Raw genomic sequence first — 18,431 nt, forward strand, 5'->3', positions numbered from 1 at the left:
GGGCTGTATCATATTAGAGTTATATTTAACATACTACTTTCATCTGGCTTCAGACTGTGACCAAGAACAAGGACAGCTACTTGACTTTGGTGTCAGGGACCCACTTCTTAATCCTAACTTGTTGAAAAACAGGGATCGACAACAAGCAATCCTTAAGGGACTATCAGAACTGAGACAGGTATGATGAGCTTTTTCACCAAGTGTGGATGTAACTGTTTGATGGAGGGCTGTGTGTTGGATCTTAAGCAGGCTCCATGCTTAGCGTGCAGCCCGATGCAGGGCTCAATCCCACAATCCTGGGATCATGACCGGACCCGAGTCGAGAGTTCAACCGACTAAGCCACCCAGGAGCCCCTGGAAGGCTGTATGTTGGAATGGCTGTGTTTTACTTACTTACAGTGCCTAACTGGTTACATGATTTATGTCACTTCTCCCACATAAGAAATTCACCTGTGTATTAACCTTGAATGGAAATAAGATTTGCCATTTTAAAAATCTTTCCAGTATGAAATCATGAGACAGTTCTAATATTAAGACAATTTTATTGAATGGGAAAAAAAAGCATACATTTGAAAGGTAAAACATGATCAATAAGGCCCTAAAACCAAAAGCAGAAAATACACAATTATGCTTTAATAAACTCTTAGTAATGCAGTTCATGTTTTTTTAATTGAATGTGTTGGCAGTGTTCAGAACAGAACAGTGATCCAAGTCCCAAAGAATAATATAATCCAGTGTGAAATTATACATATAACCTTACTCATCAGACTACATCTTTTCCTCCCAGACCAATTATTGTCAGATAAAAATAAAATCTGGTAACATACACACTATTTTAAGGCTATAACCTTTTTCTATCAGGAAAAATAAACTGCCACTTTAGAAATGCCCTTTTCCATGTCCAGTCATTTGCTAATGCCTCTTGCATTTCAAATTGTTGATTGAACAGTTGCTTACTAGTTCTCACAGAGCTAGAAAATCACCCATACTAACAGAATTATGTAGAAAGTATCCTTCAGTTCTCCAAATGCTAGCTTTGGCTACATGTAGATTGAATTATGTAACAAGCAGTAAATATTTTCTATTTTCCTTTAAAGTGACAAGGCACTTAATAGAGGTAAAAGTTGTGAGGTCAAGAGGCAGGAATATATGATTGTACACAGTGACCCACCTGTATAGTAGCCACATCTTATTTCAGCAGAGCCTTGTCTAAGCCACTAAGGTTAGTGCAGTCAAGATAAACATGGGATGTTCGGGGAGACTCCTTCAGTGTGTCTCATTACCATTTTAAGAGCCATGTCATTGGGGAGACTTTGTTTTACAAGTTAGTCATTCCTCTTGGTTTTTATCCTAAGAAGGTAATCCTGGGTATACAACATCCAAGTGAGTAAGTTTTTTGAGTGGTTCAAAATTCAACATGACAAGCTATGGCTGAGTAATGGAATTTATTATTATAGGTTTTCAAAGTAAATAGAATTCTGGGTTAGCAGGGCTGAAATGTAAAATAGGAATAATTTGCAAGTCTGCTGCACACCTCACTAACATATTAATGTGATTTCAGGGCCTTCTCCAGAAGCAAAGGGAGTTGGAAACTAATCTCATGCCTTTAGCTGCAAATCAAGAAGAGAATTTTAATTCTTCGCTTTAAATGTAGAAAATCAAATCCTTCACGTTTGTTGTCTTCTAAATTATAAAATGTGTTCATTGCATAACTGTATTTTCCAAATAACCTAGATTTTAAAAATGCTTATTTAAAACTTGTACATTATGTAGTACAACACTGTGTATATATATATATATTTTACAATAAAACGGACATTTTTTGTAAAGCTTAGTAAAGAAAAAAAAAATTTCTGCTCTATCACAATCTAGGCATTTAAGTCCTGTAAAAACACTTTCCACTTACCTTACGACAGGTTTCTGACCTGTTCACAGACAACGTTCTTCTACACTTATGAAGCTTATTACTAAGATACCACTTAGGTATTTTGCTCTATAAAAAGATCTGAAAGGTTAGAACTCAGATTCTAAGTTCTTCTGAAGGGCGGGCCCAAAGGAAGGTCTGACTTAACACATCCCAACTTTTACTAGAGTAGCTGATTTGGTATTTCTTTTCTCTAAATCCTTTTTTTTCTTCTTTTTTCACTTGTGGAAACTGCATTTTCAAAAACAGCTTGCATTTGTAATGCAGGCAGTTATTACCAATATAGTTTTAAAACTGATCGCCATATACTTTGTGAATTTGAAGTTATTTTTTAGAACAGCACTTAAGTGTTTAACACCTCAAAAAATATACTTACATTTTGCTAAGACTACCAATTTAAAAATCCATAGCAAATTTGTTCAATGCCTTTAATAAACAAACCTATCTTTTGAAATAGGAGACTGAATTTGAGTAAGTCAAATTTCACACTAAGTACTGAAAATCGTTAATTATCAAATACCCTCGAATAAAAGGTTGAGCAAAATTTTAGCAACAGGCAATTTTTACATGGCTAAGCTTAAAGATAAAAATAATGCTGCCTGGTATTAAGTCCTAGGTCTTAAATCTTGAGGTATTGAGCCAAATCCTGTAAATATTTATTGACATCACTGGCTTATACCTGTATAAAAACACTATACAAAAGCTTAAAATAAATACAATAGTTGACTGATATGTCATTTCAGCAAAAGTAGCTGGTATCCTGACAGAGGGGGGGAAAAAGTTATTTACTATGGTTTTGCAAATATCTAATTTTATGTATAAAACAGGCTTCAATTTGAAGTCTAAGTACAGGTGACATATAAATGTAAAACTTAAAAGTGCCAACATGAGATAATTCAAGTACAATATATGTTAAAAATATATATATTTATTTCAATTTTCAGATGCTTCAACTGTTACAGGCCATCATGATTTAAATAAAAGGAAAAAAAACATTTGAGAAAGGACAAGAAACCTTTTGTTTAGAGAATGAAATATAAATTGTTATTTCACTTATAAGAAACAAAGTCCATAACAACCTGTTTCAAAAAAAAAAATTACTATAATTATTTCTCTTTTGAAAACGGCCTGGAAGAATCACTTTTCCCCCAACTTAATGGAGATGGAGATTTATCTCTATCCAAGCTTTGAGTATAAGCAGATAAAAAGTAATTTTCACTTTCTTGAGACTGACTTGATGAAAGGGCATATGGTGTCCCCAAAAATGTCTGATGAGTGAGAACGTTAAAATGACTAAACTGATGGGACATATGTAATTGACTGTGATAAACCTGAAAGCTGCTATATGCATCTTGTTCAGTTGAACTGCTGTTCTCTCCTTCAGAGCACACTAGAGCAACAGAAGCTCTCTCTTCAGAATCAATCTGACAAGTCTTATCTTCTAATAAACTTTTTTGCACGTCAAGAGACGATTGCAACTCAATTTGAATATTCTTATTTTGATCTGTTCCACGTGATCCTTTGGTCTCTTTCGCCAATATTTCTGAATGAAAATTGCTGCATACTTCTATTTGTGAGATTTCATCCCCTGAATCCAGAGACATATCCTCTTCATCCTTTTCATCGTTTTCTAAAAGAGCTACATTTAAAAAACAAAAAGTCCTCCTCTATTGAAATACACAATTTGTTTAAGTTTTAAAATTATACACTACTCACACAATATAACGCGTCAGGGTCTGCAAGTCCACAATCCCTTAAAGCTTGGTCTTCTGCCACAAGTTCACTTAGTCACAACACTCACACTAGGTGTGAATGTCCAGATAATCCGATGCTAAAAGCTTCTGCGAAATGTGTTCACGTTTAATGTTGGGAAATCCCAACTCCCAGCTCCAAAGGGGTTAATGTCAAAACAGCATCTAAAGTTATACGGTAATTCAGTATTTGACAAGACAAATAAAAAATAAAAATTTTGACATCTAGTTTCACTGGATTATGACTAAACCAGTTAGTTCTATCAAATGTTTGATCATCTCTGCTTTTCCTCAAAAACAAATTACATCTTTCATTTAACATAAAACCTGGAACCAAAGCAGAGGTCATCTCACAAAAGACTAAAGCTATGGATATCCCTTACTACCTTGTAATTAAATTGCTTTATACATCTGGGGAGATTTAGTAGCCCAATGCTAAATCCCCATTATCTGGTGTCCTCCTTTTAAAAATAGAACCCCTTTGCTGACAACAGCAGCCAATAAAAGCTTACAAACCCTCGAGAAAATGCCTACTCTATAGTATGCGACACAGTAACTCTTAACAGCTTGTAGTGATTACAGTATAAATGAGCAGATTTTGTGGATGCTAAGTATAAAAATCATAGGTGCCTTGAAATACTTTCCCTGAAGCTATTAACACTGAGGGTGAGTAGTTTCAGGACAGGCATTTCGTTATATGAAAATGAAACAAAACCGTTCCTCTTTTTCTGTCTGCCTTAAAGAAAAGGAAAACTACTGAAAAGTTACCTGACTGCGACTCAAGATTCTCATTAGCACCAAGCAGTGGAAGGTTTTCTTCTGCGATTGAGTTGTGATAGCCCACAAGATTTTTAAAGTTTTGCATAAAGTCTTCAGTAGTGGCAACCACTATTCCATTATCTGTATAACTGGAAATCATCTTGATATTCTTTTCTAAATTAAAAACAAGTTTCTAGTATAAAACACTTGAAACTATACATGGACAAATGATGGTGCCTGCCCCCATTCCCCATAAAAGTGCTCAACACCTACCACAGGCCCAGAAAATCCTTGCATCCACACCTACATTCACAATAGGAAGCTTAAGGGCGCTCTTTACCTGTTAAAAAGACTATGTGTCTTTGCTGTACGTTCTGAGCCTGAAGTCTGATGAGGCAATCCAATTCTGGTGCATTTCGAGTTTGTGAATCACAATTGTGGTACGACAGAATTTCAACCAGATGCTTCTTCTGATAGACATTCAGAAGCGTCAACAGACTTAGAGCTTTAGCATTCAATCTGTGAAATTAAATAGTTCAATATCTGGATCTGCATTTCTACAGTATGGAAATTTTTGCTTCAAATTAAAACCATAATTTCTCAATTGAGGCAACTAATGACAACTGGACTGCTTACTTCAGTGCCTAGTGAATGGGTTTCTCCTAGGGGAGAGAGGGGAGCAGGAATTGTGCAACCTACATGTAAGTCCAGGGGCTTCATATGGGTGTAAAAGCCTGAGAGCCGGCTATTCAGCTTAGGCTAAAAAAATCTCAGTTGTTTTACTTAATAAAAAACAACAGTTCCCTTTAACTTTACTAATTTAGAACTTGAATGAAGGACACAGAAGGACAAAAAATATATATAAATATCTCCTTCAAAAAATACATGGCTCTAAGCTGTTTCTACACCTCCAAGCACAAGGCAACAAGTGGTAGAAATGACTGACTACTGTCAGGAAGATAAAGGTACTAACTTTGTACCAAAGTTACACCTGTGGGCCTCACTGTTATCTGGTATACAAAAGTAAGGCTTTACTGATGCCTATTTCACATGACTTGAAGATAAAACAAGTTTCAAAAGAGTGAATTACTACAAAAAGTTACTTTTCAGTTATTTAAGCCTGAATTTCCTTCTTAAGTGTACCATGGGATTAGAAGGTATTAGGGTATAAAAAAAAAGTGTTTTGTAGTCTGTTTCAGAAATGCTGGCTGACAAAATGCAGGTTTTTTTTTAAATTTTGAGAGAAAAAGTGTGAGTGGGGGAGGGGCAGACAGAATCCCAAGCAGGTTCCACACTCAGCGAGGAACCAGACATGGGGTTCCATCTCACGACCGTTTAGATCACAACCTGAGCCAATATCAAGAGTCGGACAATTCACCGAATGAGCCACGCAAGCACCCCTGTAGAACAGAAGTCTTAGTCACTCAGATCCCTAATTATGTAAATATACTATATGGACTCTCTAGTAGGAAGATACAGTATCCAAAACTCCTCTATCATTTGTGAAGCCTCTCAAGCTGACTAGTGTTCTAAGGACCACTGGGTATGCTAGAAATCACCTATTTCCATAAATAAATGTCCTAATCACAAATCCCCTTATGTCGGGATCAATCCTTGTCTTAGTATGTATGCGCGTCACTAGATTAGCTGCCTAAATTAGTCCTCAGTTGGGAAAGAGTCTGACCTAGTTGGCATATACAGTTTGGTAAAAACAAACAAACAAACAAAAAAAACAACAACAGACTATTCCCTCTTGATTATTCTAAATCCCCAACTGGCAAAGATGAAAACCATTTTACCTATATACATAACTAGAAACTAGAACTTCAACTTAAGAAAAACTCTACCTAAATAAGAATACTACTTCCAAATAGGCTAGAATTATATCTACATTCATTCCCTTATGGCTGGCTAAAGATACCTGTGAAAACTGAGCAGCATCGATGATAATCTATAAACACAGAAAAATAAAATTTTAAATCAGCAACCATTATACAGTTATTTTTCAAATCTTACCTGCCCAATTCCTTTAGTTTTTTCTGAAATTTACAGTGGACTTTCCATTGCCATTTTCCTTCCGGAGTACTAAGTTCTTCGAGGAATGTCAAAAAATTTTTAAGGTTTTCTGTTAGAGATAACAAAGTTCATCTTAAATTCAATAAATAGTCAATCCACAACTGAATTATGGAAGAAATTTTTGTTGATATTATATAGAAATGTCTACTTTCCTTTTTTGTTTTTTATTTTACTTTGTTTTTTTTTAAATATATGAAACTTATTGTCAAATTGGTTTCCATAAATGTCTACTTTCCTATGTTGCCCCCCACTTTTTTCCCTCTGAGGGAGACAGATCTATACATACGCTTAGATTTAAGAACATCTACATAAAAAAAAAAAAAAAAAAGAACAGGATGACAACAATAACAAAGCAGAAGTGATACAAATGCAGTAGGAGCAGGTAGCCTTGCTTTATACCAGATTTAGAGGAAATTATTTGCAAAGACTAAGAGAAGAGTAAAGAAATTTGAGGCAATAAAACCTCAAGAAAACGATGAAAATGTATTAGTTATCTGTGATTGGCAGAATGGACAATACATTTAAAAAGCATGAGTCACTGAGGTGCCTGGGTCGCTCAGTCAGTTAAATGTCTGACTCTTGGTTTCAGCTTAGGTCATGATCTCAGTTTGTGGGATAGAGCCCTGCGTCGGGCTCTGCACTGACAGTGTGGAGCCTGCTTGGGATATTCATTCTCATTCTCTCTCTCCCTCTGCCTCTCCACTGCTCGTATGCGCTCTAGCTCTCTCAAAATAAATAAACTTTAAAAACAAAACACAAAAGCATGAGTCATTAATCAGAAAAACCTAGAAAAGACAGAAGTTCATACTCGAAAGAATGCACAAATCTTACCAATTGTGATAACTTCTGGATTTAGAATGGATTCATCAGACACGATAAAACCTCCAGATACAAATAATTCATTATATGTATGATTTTTAACATCATCCAGACTATCAACACCAGCAAAACTAACACAAGGGAGCTTCTTTAAAGTCACCAAGCCAGGTACCTATTTAAATCCCAAAACAAAAACAAAGAATGAAATGGTTAAGACTCAAGTGTGAAGTGACCTACAGGAAAAGTCTAACAAAATGCACTACAGCTCATCTATATTAGTGTGTTGCTTCTGGAAAGCCAAGCACAAAAATAATATTCCCAACATGTTCAAATACATAAATCAACATTTATGTACTCGGTGAATACCGTAAACAGAATGCTCTAAAGAAAAGGTACCTACAAACGGACTTGGAAACAATGATATAGGCCAACCTGTCTGGCCCTGTGAGTGCAGGCAGAATTCAGAGGGCAAGAGCCTATGGTACTGGAACAGTCAGGAAAGCCTTCAAAGGGCAGTAGGACTTGAGGCAAGCTCAGAAGACTGGGTGGGGTTCCTCCAAATGCAACGGAAAGGGGAAATGATGTGGCAGAGAGAGGGTACAAACAGGTTTTACCTGGGACATACAAATGAAAATGACAATGTAAAGAGAGTGAACAGACCCACTGACATTCAAGGAGTCAGTATTCCTAGTCTTGATGAGTGACAGGGAGGGTATGGGACATGCCGCAATTTAAAATTTTGCAAAGGTACAAACTTGATCACAAACTGATTCACAGAAGGATCATTTAGGTCTCAAGCCCTAAATCTACCAACCTTGAAGTTTTCTCTCTTTTCAGACCTTACAAGGATATTTTAAAAACAAAGAGCTTTAGTCTCAAAGGCAGTAAGATTTTAAAATAAGGGAGTTTTTATAGCCAAAATAATAGTGAATTTGACTTAATATTCTACCTTGTGAATGAAGCCTGCAATGTCTTCATTCTGAATAATAATCAATAGTTTATCTAATTTTGATCTTCTTTCCAAAAACTGTTCTGGATGACATTCTGTATTGCCTAATTTGATAAGATATTCCTGTTAAAGAAAAAAACTAAATCAACATTAAGAAGTTTTTTTTTTTTTTTTTTTTGCAAATATCCATTTAACACTACAAATGCAAGATAAACTGGCAAGTGTAACTACTGTTCAAACACTAGCAATGATGACCTTATACGCTAGGAACCCTAGAGATCATCAAGTCCACTCTTCTTATAGAACAACCTATAGCTCAGAGTTTAAGTGGCTAGTCACAATGTTACAATGCTATGCAGTGAAAACTAAGTAAATGTCAATGGTGGATAATAGAAAGAACCATAAGAACAATGGTTAGCCAGGTTCTTAATCCAGTTCCATTACTTATTCTGGGCAACCCAGAGTCCAATCATCAACCACTCCCTCACTCCCATTTTCCACTCCATTTAAGGCAAGCCCTTGGCTATTTGCAGCAAGGTTGCCAGTATACTCCTTTAGTTATAAAGCACTTTTCTTATTGTAGCTCATTTAATTCACAACAGTTCCAAAGTCATTCATACAGAGCTTCAGCGTATACAATGGCATTCACATACTAGTTAGCCATGTCTGTCAAGTTTATACCTTCAGCCGAAATAGACCCTCCCATCTAATTAATACCTCCCTCCATGTTGGTGACATCGTACTACCTTTCAAAGGACACATGGTGGTAGTACAGGCAATTTCCTTTGCTCTTTGCTTGCTGGTGGAATCCTGAAGTCTGAGGTAAACTGCAGGGTCCTAGGGGTCACATTCCTCTTTTCACAGATACAGGAGCAGATTAATTTTCTCAAGATTGGCAAGGCTGGTTAGATAGCCATTAAATCTAAACCCAGCTTGCCTCACAAACAGTCTACTGCTCTGTTAAGAACGGTCTACAAGTGTCACCCCCAAAGAGGATGTTTCTGTGTAGCCCTAAACTAAATAAAGCAGCGTCTTCTGTATTATTAGATAATTAAAGCTTCTGGGCAGATCTCAGAACAGCTTACAGTCAGGTAATGAAAAAGTAAATTGCTGTCTGACAGACCAGCATATAATTTTTGGTCTTTTTACAGTAAGAAGTTTTAAAAGCAAATTCATTTTAGGTAAGATGGTTGAACAGTCTGATCTCATCTTTCCAAGAAATCACACTGAGCGCTCTTCCTCCCTCTTCATTTCCATGCCCTTCATGTTCTTATGGCTGCACTACATGAAACATGCTGACATCAAAGAGATCCCCAAACTGACAAAGGCTCAGGACATGTCAGCAGCACAGAGCACAGAGTTTCTGGGCCACTGTAGGCTACAAGGCCCTTATTTATAGTCCTTTCTGCTTCCTCTAACAAAACAAACAGAAACTCATCATGGTAAGTAAATTCCATAAATGGGAGGAGGCATTTATTTTAAAACCTATGGTATTCCCTTAAGGAACTGAAATCCTGTAATTTAGTGAATGCTAATTGTTAATATGAAAACACTGATATAATTGTTACTGTGTTATAATTTACCTATCGTTACAAATGTTACATACTTATGCATCTGCACAGACACACGCAAGTGTTTTTAAAAATCACATACTTGAAACACTAGTCTTACTCTGTAGCTTCAGTAGAAAAAAATACACCTTGCAGTGAGGAATCTTTCATGATTGGGGAATCTTTCAGGATCATCATGTTTTTTGATCAAAAAGGCTATCAGGAATCCTGACATGACCAGGGTTATCAAGAAAATGCCAAAAGATCACATATATCATGATTAGGTCATCCCCGGACAGTTTTTTCTATCTGATTGATAAAAAACCCATAAGAGGTAAACACTGATAGCTTCCTCTACTTCTCTGTATCTTTCCCTCCCCTTCATTAAAAACCCAAGTACAAAGCATTTAAAATCTCTGAATCAAGAGTTTAAAGGTATTTGCAGTGTGCATACAAATGGTCTTCAATACCACCCAATAAAACAAGATGTTAATCCTAAGATACTTAGATCACAGGCTCTAAATTTAACTTACTAGTTTATTTCAGTCTGTATTAAATTACGTAAGAAAGTATATCATCAACATTTAAAAAAAAATCCATTTTATAGACATTAGACACAAGACAAGTTTATATAGCATTACTATTACCTTCTCATTTAGTTACCTTTATTTCTTTACAGAGCACACTCTCTTCTTCTTCATGAATATAAAATTTCACAGTATTTTTCTGGACATCTTTCATGATTTTAACCAAACTGTTAAATACTTCAGGTTCTAACTGGCTTATAAAATTTGAAAGAGCTGGTTGGGCAGAAATGTTTACATCACTGGGCGATTTTGTTGTTTCTTTTTCTACTGGTTCCCGTACAATATCACCAGGTACAGTATGGTCAGAAGTCACCATTAGCTCTGTGGCATGGTGTGGCTGGTTCACTTCTACTTCGGTTAAACCCAAAGATGAAGAGGAATGCTGCTCACTGGAGTTGGTGTCTTTCAAAGGATCACTACAAAGTGGCTCAAGGAGCTGTTTATTGTTGAAGTCACTTGAGGAAATTGGGATGACAGGCTTTCCCAGAGGATTCAGTGCTATCTTAGTACCAGAATCATTAGGACTGACTGGTGGCAAATTCCCACCCTTGGCTGATGCTTTGATAATAATAGTATTTAGTTTCTCATGCAAGCCATCTACAAACTCCTGTACACCAGCTTTGGAAGTCTTAGAATATATGAACTCAGAAAGCCGTTTCATCTTCTCTTGTGTTGAAAAAATAGGTGTGGAAATTCTACTGACATATGAAACATTCTTTTGCTTCAAAATCTCTTCTATCTTCCTAGAAAAGAGACTGTACTCTCCTAACACTGTCCTCTCTGTGGTTTCACTCATTGTTGGTGGCTCTGCTGCTGGCACACACTGCTCCTCCACTGTCACCACCTGACCTGTCAACACGTCATCCTCAGTGGTGCCCTTTAGTGTGTCTGTAAATGGAGAGGATGGAAACTGGTAATCAGAACTTCTCTGTCTACTTATTACCCGGGGGTCGTTAGGAAAGGCCTCCTGTGGTGGCAGACACACCAGTTGTTCTTCTGGTGATTTCATACCTATATAGGAAGAGTTCATTATTGTAACAGCAATCCAAAAAAATAACACCTGAAAACACAAACTCATAAATAGGAACGTCAGATCAAAGCATATACTTAGAATTAATTACATACTGGAAGGTAGAATAAGAATCTCAAATAATGATGTGAACCCTATTTTCTAAGTGCCCTATCTATGGCTGGTCTTTGGATTTAGGTAGCTAGAGTAACAAGTTTGGATGTTATTTTCCTTGATTCCTTTTGAAGTGTTTGAACAAATGCCAATTTGGAACTGGCAACAATACAAATTAAGTCATTTGCTTATTTCTGCTTCTCAGATCAGGAAAAGAAAGGCTCAAGAATATGGAAGAGGACATATTTCATATCTGCATTAACAGTTACACTATTGAGATGAAGAGGTCATTCAGCTAACTACTGATTTTAATGGAACCATAACTCTGACTTTTGACAACCAGCACAATCCACAGATTATACTTTTTTCCCCAGAAATTCTAAATTCAAAACACAATATGGTTTTAAAACTACAGTTCAAAACAGACACCCTAAGTCCTTTTTTAAAAGGGGAAAATATGTTTAACAGCAATTTACAGTAATAATATTTTTAGGAAAAGAAAAAATCTTTGCCTAGATGATATTATACAATTTTATTTTTTAATTTTCTTAGATCTTAGCAAATATTCCCCAACAAATTGCTGTTGTAGTCTACAAAATGGTACCTCCATACGAAGAAGTGCAGGCACAAGTGTAGTCTTCAAAACCACGGTACTTTAAAGATATAGTGAATTCCCTATTCAAGCTTGCACCTAGGTGTGGCTGCATGCCCTCTCCACACACATTCAGTTTGGGTTTCCTCATATTCACACTTTTCTAAGGGCTTTAACAGCATCAGCACCTGTCAGCTTGTGACATTTTTCCACCAATCTTGGTATTTACCATGAGCCACTCCACCCATTAACTACTGCACAGACACCTGTCAGCAAGACCACAACAGGTCTATAGGTAGAAGGGGAACAAAATAACCAATGCACCAAGATAAGAAAACTATACGAAACTGGAAACCAGAAAATTCAAGTTCCATAAAATAACTCAGGAATACAAAACATCCTTCTTAAATTTGCAACATGGGGTTTAGTACACACACAAAATACATTTTAAATTCTATCTTACATAACAAATGGGTTGCAGAAGACTACCTATAATTTTTAAATTTCTGATTATGTATTATTTCAAGTGAAATAACCTGCTTCCCAAAATGTACAGCTGTAGTTCAAACCAATAAGCTTATACTTGAAGGGCTATGGATAAAAGGAATTTTTTTCTAAAGTGGAACAGAGCTTTAGGGGCGCCTGGGTAGCTCAGTTGGTTAAGCGTCTGACTTTGGAGCAGGTCACGATCTCGCAGTTCGTGGGTTCAAGCTTCACGTGCTTGTGCTGTGAAGCACAAGCTTCAAGCTGTTCAGCTTCTGTGCTGATAGCTCAGAGCCTGGAGCCTGCTTCAGATTCTGTGTCTCCCTCCCTCTCTCTCTGCCCCTCCCCTGCTTATGCATGCTCTCTCTCAAAAATAAATAAATAAACCTTAAAACAACAACAACAACAACAACAACTCTAGGGTCCCCTTAGTGGCTCGGTCAGTTTAAGCGTCCAACCTTGGCTCAGGTCATGGTCTTGTGGTTCATGAGTTCAAGCCCCACATCAGGCTCTCTGCTGTCAGCACGGAGCTTGCTTCAGATACTCTGTCTCCCTCCCTCTCTGCCCCTCCTCTGTGCACATGTGCTCACACCCCCCTCAAAAATAAATATTAAGAAAAAAAACCCTCTAAACAAACCCCGCTTAAAAATGCAAATTATCATCACCTAATTCTATTTTGCACAAATTTCCCCTATATGATTCTAATTACTAACACTGACTTTATTATTTTAAAAAATGTCTTCATCAGTAAATGATTTAAAAGAAAAACACATAGATATCAAGAATAATGCATGTTTTCTACTGACATTCAAGCAATGCAGGATTTTAAGTGTGAGTAGTGAGTTCTCTAAAGGCAGCATCATTCAGGTATTTACACTATTAAACACAAAATATAAAGATGGGTATGCCAAATAAGAGGACTGCAGATGCTGAGGGAGCATGGTGAAGCATAAACAAGATGCCCTGCTGCTTCTAATAAGAAAGAATTACTGACAGATAGAAAATAGATGAATTCCAGACATAATGTTGAGTGAAAGAGCCAAAAACAAAACAGGACATGTGTAGGTTCCATTTACCTTAATTAAGAACAGGTAAAAATAATCTATTGTGAAAGAAATCGGATTAGTGATTACTGTTGGGTCAGGGAGAGTACTGACTGGAAGCATACAAAAGAAAACCTGGGGTGCTGGAAATGGTCTACATCTCAATTTGGATAGAGGTAACATAAGTGTATGCACATGTAAAAATCCATCGAGCTGTGCACTAAAGATTTATGCACTTTATGTCATAGATCTGTTATTCCTGTTTTGCTTTTTGGGGTCATCTTTTCCTAGGACAAAGACGTCCTTGAAGAAAACTATTCAATCTTTTTCTAATCCCCAAAGAGAGGAAAACCATAAAGATCTACTAAAATTAAAAGTCACTTGGCTTTTCTTCAAAATTAAGAAAAAACAAAAAACAAAAACAAACCACCACTGAAGATTTCTGAAAGAGTAAGACACAACGAAATGGAAACAAAAAAGTCCGACCACCAAACTCAAAGCAAGAAAACAATGCCTATGCCCATCTGCAGAGATGTTCAATTGACTGATCTCAGACAAAAGAACAGGTCTTCTAGGAACCAATGGCAACTAGCTAATCAGCAACATCTGTAATTGTTTCTGGAATCCCAAAGTTTCCTAATCTCTTAATTACACTGTCTTATTTAAATAATTAGAAGAAGAACTGGGTCAAAAAATCCAAGATTAGGAATAATGTACCTAAAAGATAAATGGCCTTAATCCTAGTAGTTTTTAAACTTAAAGAAACTTGAAGACTGCTTCTCATAGGATATTCTGCAGGAACAGATTAAGAAAAATATTCCAGTCTTCTGAAGTCGTCATATCAGATAGAATCACACTATAGGCGAAGAAAACTTAACCTCTAGGAATGATTCAGTGACTTCTTTGGACACATTCTTTGTATAAGAATATTTGATACAAATCAAATGATTTAAATGCAAATATGAGATTGTCCAAATTTTCTGTCATTAACAGAACTTAATATGATGCCCTATTGATGGAGAACCAGAAATGCAAGTAGCAATTCTGAAGAAGGGCACACTGGGAAGAAAAGCAAAGGGAGCCTTCTCACCTGGTGTTTGTTTCTCACCATGTTTCCCCAGCTGGTCTTCTGGGCTTCTTGCATTCCCTCCTGAGGGAAAGCATCCATTAGATTTGTAGACTCTCTTCAGATATTGGTGATACCTATTAAGCACCTTTCAGACAACCCCAAATGCTAACAAATCCAAGTATTCCACCTTTTGCCTAAAATAATCCAGAAGGGTCATTCATAAATAGCAAGTTGTTTCCCTTTCCGTTCAGGTGATGATAGAATATCAACACCTAGATGCTGTGCCTTCAAATAGCTCTGAACATCAACTATGAAGGTGCCTAAATGAGGAATGGTTAGGATAATCATCTTGAACTGCCTACTTTATTGTTCCTCCTACTCAAGCCGATGTCTCCAGCTCCTAAGTATCAGCTACCTCTCTACCATCACTCCTGAGGCTCTTGCCCCCTCTGGTAAGGTACTAAGTAGAGAATGTGCTAAAGCCCATGGAAACTCATCAAGTTTTAGAAATTCTTCTCAGAGTCCTTGGAGGCCTTAGTAGCTTCTGGGTCACAAGCCAGTCTACTGACTTTTTAGCAAAAAGTTATTTGTTTTTTCTTTTTAAAGTTTATATAAAGGTCTAGGAATGGAAAAGATGTGCCCTGGGAATATTTCCAAAAATGCTTAGCTTACAAAGATGAGTAAGAACTTGGAATATTAAGAGTATGTATATATGTGTGTATATATGTATGTGTTTGCACAGAGAAATTAGAATACTGCAAAATGATCTTTCAACATTTGCTAACCTACATGGTTCAATAAGCTTTCTAGGGATTTTTGCATTTGATAATTTTAGGCCATTCTCTACAATGACCTAATTTCTCTAGGATAATCTAATATTAAGAAATTTCTTTCAAATAGATGAACCTCAACATGCCCACTTCTCAGATGATAGCTTGTTACAGTGAAGTCTGCTCTAATAATTTAAGAAGATAGTATTTAATCCGCTACCCCAAAGACCATCATTTCATCTCTGTCACTAGCTCACCTTATCAGAAACTCCATTTCTGTCAACAATTTTCATTTGGAAGTCTGCCTGCTAACAACTCCACAGGAAGAGTAAGTATGTTTTAAATCCTTCTGATTTTATAGGCTGTTTTGCACATACTTGCTGATACTGACCAAAAACAGCAACACTCAATAATGAACAATTACATTGTTCAAAATAAGATACCAAGATGTCAGAGCCAAGTAAGATGAACCACCTAGTGACCCAAGAATGGAATCTAGAAAAGATGAAACCCATCAGGAAACTGGTCCCTAAGTAAAACCAAGCAAACCTAAGTCTCAGTATACTTGTTCTTACCTGTAATTGGAATCAGTTTCCAATGTATTTCAGTCTCTTCAACATCATTTGACTTAGATTGTCTGCGGAATCCATGTTCAATGGGAACAGTGGGACACAAACTGCAATCTTCAAAATTATTCATGCTAATTAAATTTGGATCCTAAAAATTAGAGTACACATTCAATAGCTTTCTTTTCAATTAATCTTTATGTCAAGAATAAACAACTATTTTCTTTCTTTCTTTCTCTCTCTCTTTTTTAAAATAGGCTCCACGCCCAACGTGGGGCTTGAACTCGCAACTCAAGATCAAGAGTTGCATGCTCCACCAACTGAGCCAGGCAGTGCGCCCCTAAACAACTATTTTTTAATAGCAAATCCACAAGCTTCAATCTAAACATTACAAATGAGTAAGATCAACATGACAAAGTTGTAACTCTCTAGTCTTAAATTTAAACATAATTTTTTCCCTCAAAACATAATTTGATGTTGATTTAGAGCAGAGGTTGGTAAGCTTTTTTGGTAAAGCACCAAATATTTTAGGCCTTGTGGGCCAGATACTCAGCTCTGCCACTGTAGTGCAAAAGCAGCCAGAGGCAATACCTAAGCACATGAGCACGGTTGTATTCCACAAAAAAATTTAGTTACAAAAATAGGCAATGGGCTGATGCTGCCATTGACCTGATTTAGAGTATTAAATATGTCAAGAAATGTTAAGAATTTAAGTTACATAAGTTACATACTTCCCCAAGTGGTCTCCTGCCATCAACCTCCTCTTAAAAAAAAATATCCTAAAACTGCATGGAGAAAGCCTGGGGACATGCATACAACTTTTATTCAAAGACAGGGAAGAAATACAGGAGGAAAGAGGAAATTAGAAATAAGCCAGTAGGAACATGGTGCTATCCTATTATTATTATTATTCCCCAGAGATACAACCCCTTCTTGGAGGAGATAAGGTTACTTCTCAGCTAGAAATCAGTACTCTCTAAGCTTGTATCATAAACAAACTGGATGTCCTGTCAAGCAATGCTGAGTCACTTCAGAGGTAATCCTAAAGGACACTCACTTTCCATTCCTATTTGCATGAAAAATACAAAGTACCTAGTCTCGTTTGTGACACTGATGTACAGCCTGTGGTCACCTCATTTGCCTCACTTTCGGATTCTGGTACTGCCAGTAGAAAACTAATCTTTTGAGGATTCAACTTTATATATAAGCCTATATACATAATTCTCTAAGCAGGAAGGAAAACAACTACATCTACATTTATCCCTCTGTAACAGGGATAACTTAGAAATACTATCCTGGATACTTTCATTGTAAATGTGCAATTTCTTTTTGAAAGGGGAAAAAAAAAACATTGAAACACACCTACATCCTCTTTCAGACACACATTCACAAAAGCAACAAAGGTAATCAAAAGACATATGCTTACTTCTTTCAAATGTAGTTTATGGTCAGTGCCTACTTCACTGGTAGAAACAGCAACAGGATACTTTAACAATGATGTATCAATTTCTAACAATGGGCTCTGAGTACCCTTAAAATGCACATTTTCAATTTTTGCACAAGTAGGCTGCTCATATTCTTTCTTATCTGCGGGAGAGTTCAACTCATACTCATGCTTTTGTCTCAACTCTTCATAGGCATCATCAGTGTTCAATCCTAAGGCTTTGTTGACTGTGTCTGTCAAGGATGCATCAGAATGACGTGCATTTGCTAGTGTTTCTGATAGCCAGTTAAACAGCCGATGGATGTCAGCTACACCGGAGTTAGAGGTATCTTGCTGCTGAGGTCTCAAATCAGCATCATGCCCAAGAGAGCCAATAGGCTGCAGAGACTCTGAAGGGAAAGAGAAAGAAAAACCATCTTTCAAAGTTAAGTTTGGAATGGTAGCATAAAAATTTAAAATGTCAAGTATATTTAAAAATTATCATAAGACATTTGTGGGCAGGAATTCAATCAAACCACTGGCTTAGACTGTATAAGAATATCCATCCCTTTCTTTACAGATATGACAGGTTCTAAAATTTTGCACAGAACTAAAATTTCCCATAAATGAAAGCTTATTTTCATAATTTGAAAACTGTATTAATGGAGAAATGAGCTCAGACATGCTGGTAGTATGAATAATATATATTAATACCTGTACTGTATTCACCTTAAACTCTATTACCAAAACCCCAAAGTCTATCAAGTGCCTTGAAAACTATATAAAATATCTGTATACTTGTAATTTTGCAAAATGTTAGGAAGATACGCAGGTTACATTTAAATCTACTAAAAAACAAACCAGGACTATACCTACTAGATTCTGTCTTTAAGATAATGACTGATATTCTTATAATCTAAAACCTTATTTTGAATGACTAGATTACT

General features: G+C 36.5%; 2 protein-coding genes and 1 long non-coding RNA gene across 21 annotated transcripts in view; 2 read left to right on the forward strand and 1 right to left on the reverse strand.

Moving 5' to 3' along the window:
- Positions 1–3,407, forward strand: part of CCDC66 (coiled-coil domain containing 66) — a 51,279-nt gene extending 47,872 nt beyond the window's left edge. For all 12 annotated transcript variants that reach the window (XM_019823123.2, XM_019823139.2, XM_019823149.2 and 9 more), the window contains 2 exons: positions 54–178; positions 1,562–3,407. In XM_019823123.2, coding sequence (XP_019678682.2) covers positions 54–178; positions 1,562–1,648 — 212 coding nt within the window. In that variant the 3' untranslated portion in view covers positions 1,649–3,407. The remainder of the gene's footprint in view (positions 1–53; positions 179–1,561) is intronic.
- The window catches only part of TASOR (transcription activation suppressor), a 52,343-nt gene continuing 34,437 nt past the window's right edge, over positions 526–18,431 (reverse strand). For 2 of the 8 annotated variants that reach the window (XM_006928878.4, XM_006928876.4), the window contains exons 15-24: positions 17,488–17,894; positions 16,071–16,212; positions 14,747–14,806; positions 10,492–11,426; positions 8,279–8,401; positions 7,342–7,501; positions 6,451–6,559; positions 4,775–4,953; positions 4,444–4,608; positions 526–3,563 (exon numbers count right to left, since the gene is read on the reverse strand). In XM_006928878.4, the coding sequence (XP_006928940.2) occupies positions 3,031–3,563; positions 4,444–4,608; positions 4,775–4,953; positions 6,451–6,559; positions 7,342–7,501; positions 8,279–8,401; positions 10,492–11,426; positions 14,747–14,806; positions 16,071–16,212; positions 17,488–17,894 (2,813 nt within the window). In that variant the 3' untranslated portion in view covers positions 526–3,030. Of the gene's footprint in view, positions 3,841–4,443; positions 4,609–4,774; positions 4,954–6,450; positions 6,560–7,341; positions 7,502–8,278; positions 8,402–10,491; positions 11,427–14,746; positions 14,807–16,070; positions 16,213–17,487; positions 17,895–18,431 lie in introns of all 8 variants that reach the window. The other 6 variants (XM_019823108.3, XM_006928879.5, XM_003982354.6 and 3 more) reach the window with 6 other exon arrangements.
- LOC123383725 lies at positions 11,426–16,288 on the forward strand. Its single transcript, XR_006593790.1, has 2 exons — positions 11,426–15,177; positions 15,626–16,288. It is a non-coding gene; the product is annotated as an uncharacterized LOC123383725 (long non-coding RNA).

This window comes from Felis catus, chromosome A2, assembly GCF_018350175.1.
Source record: "Felis catus isolate Fca126 chromosome A2, F.catus_Fca126_mat1.0, whole genome shotgun sequence".
Taxonomy (NCBI): Eukaryota; Metazoa; Chordata; class Mammalia; order Carnivora; family Felidae; genus Felis; species Felis catus.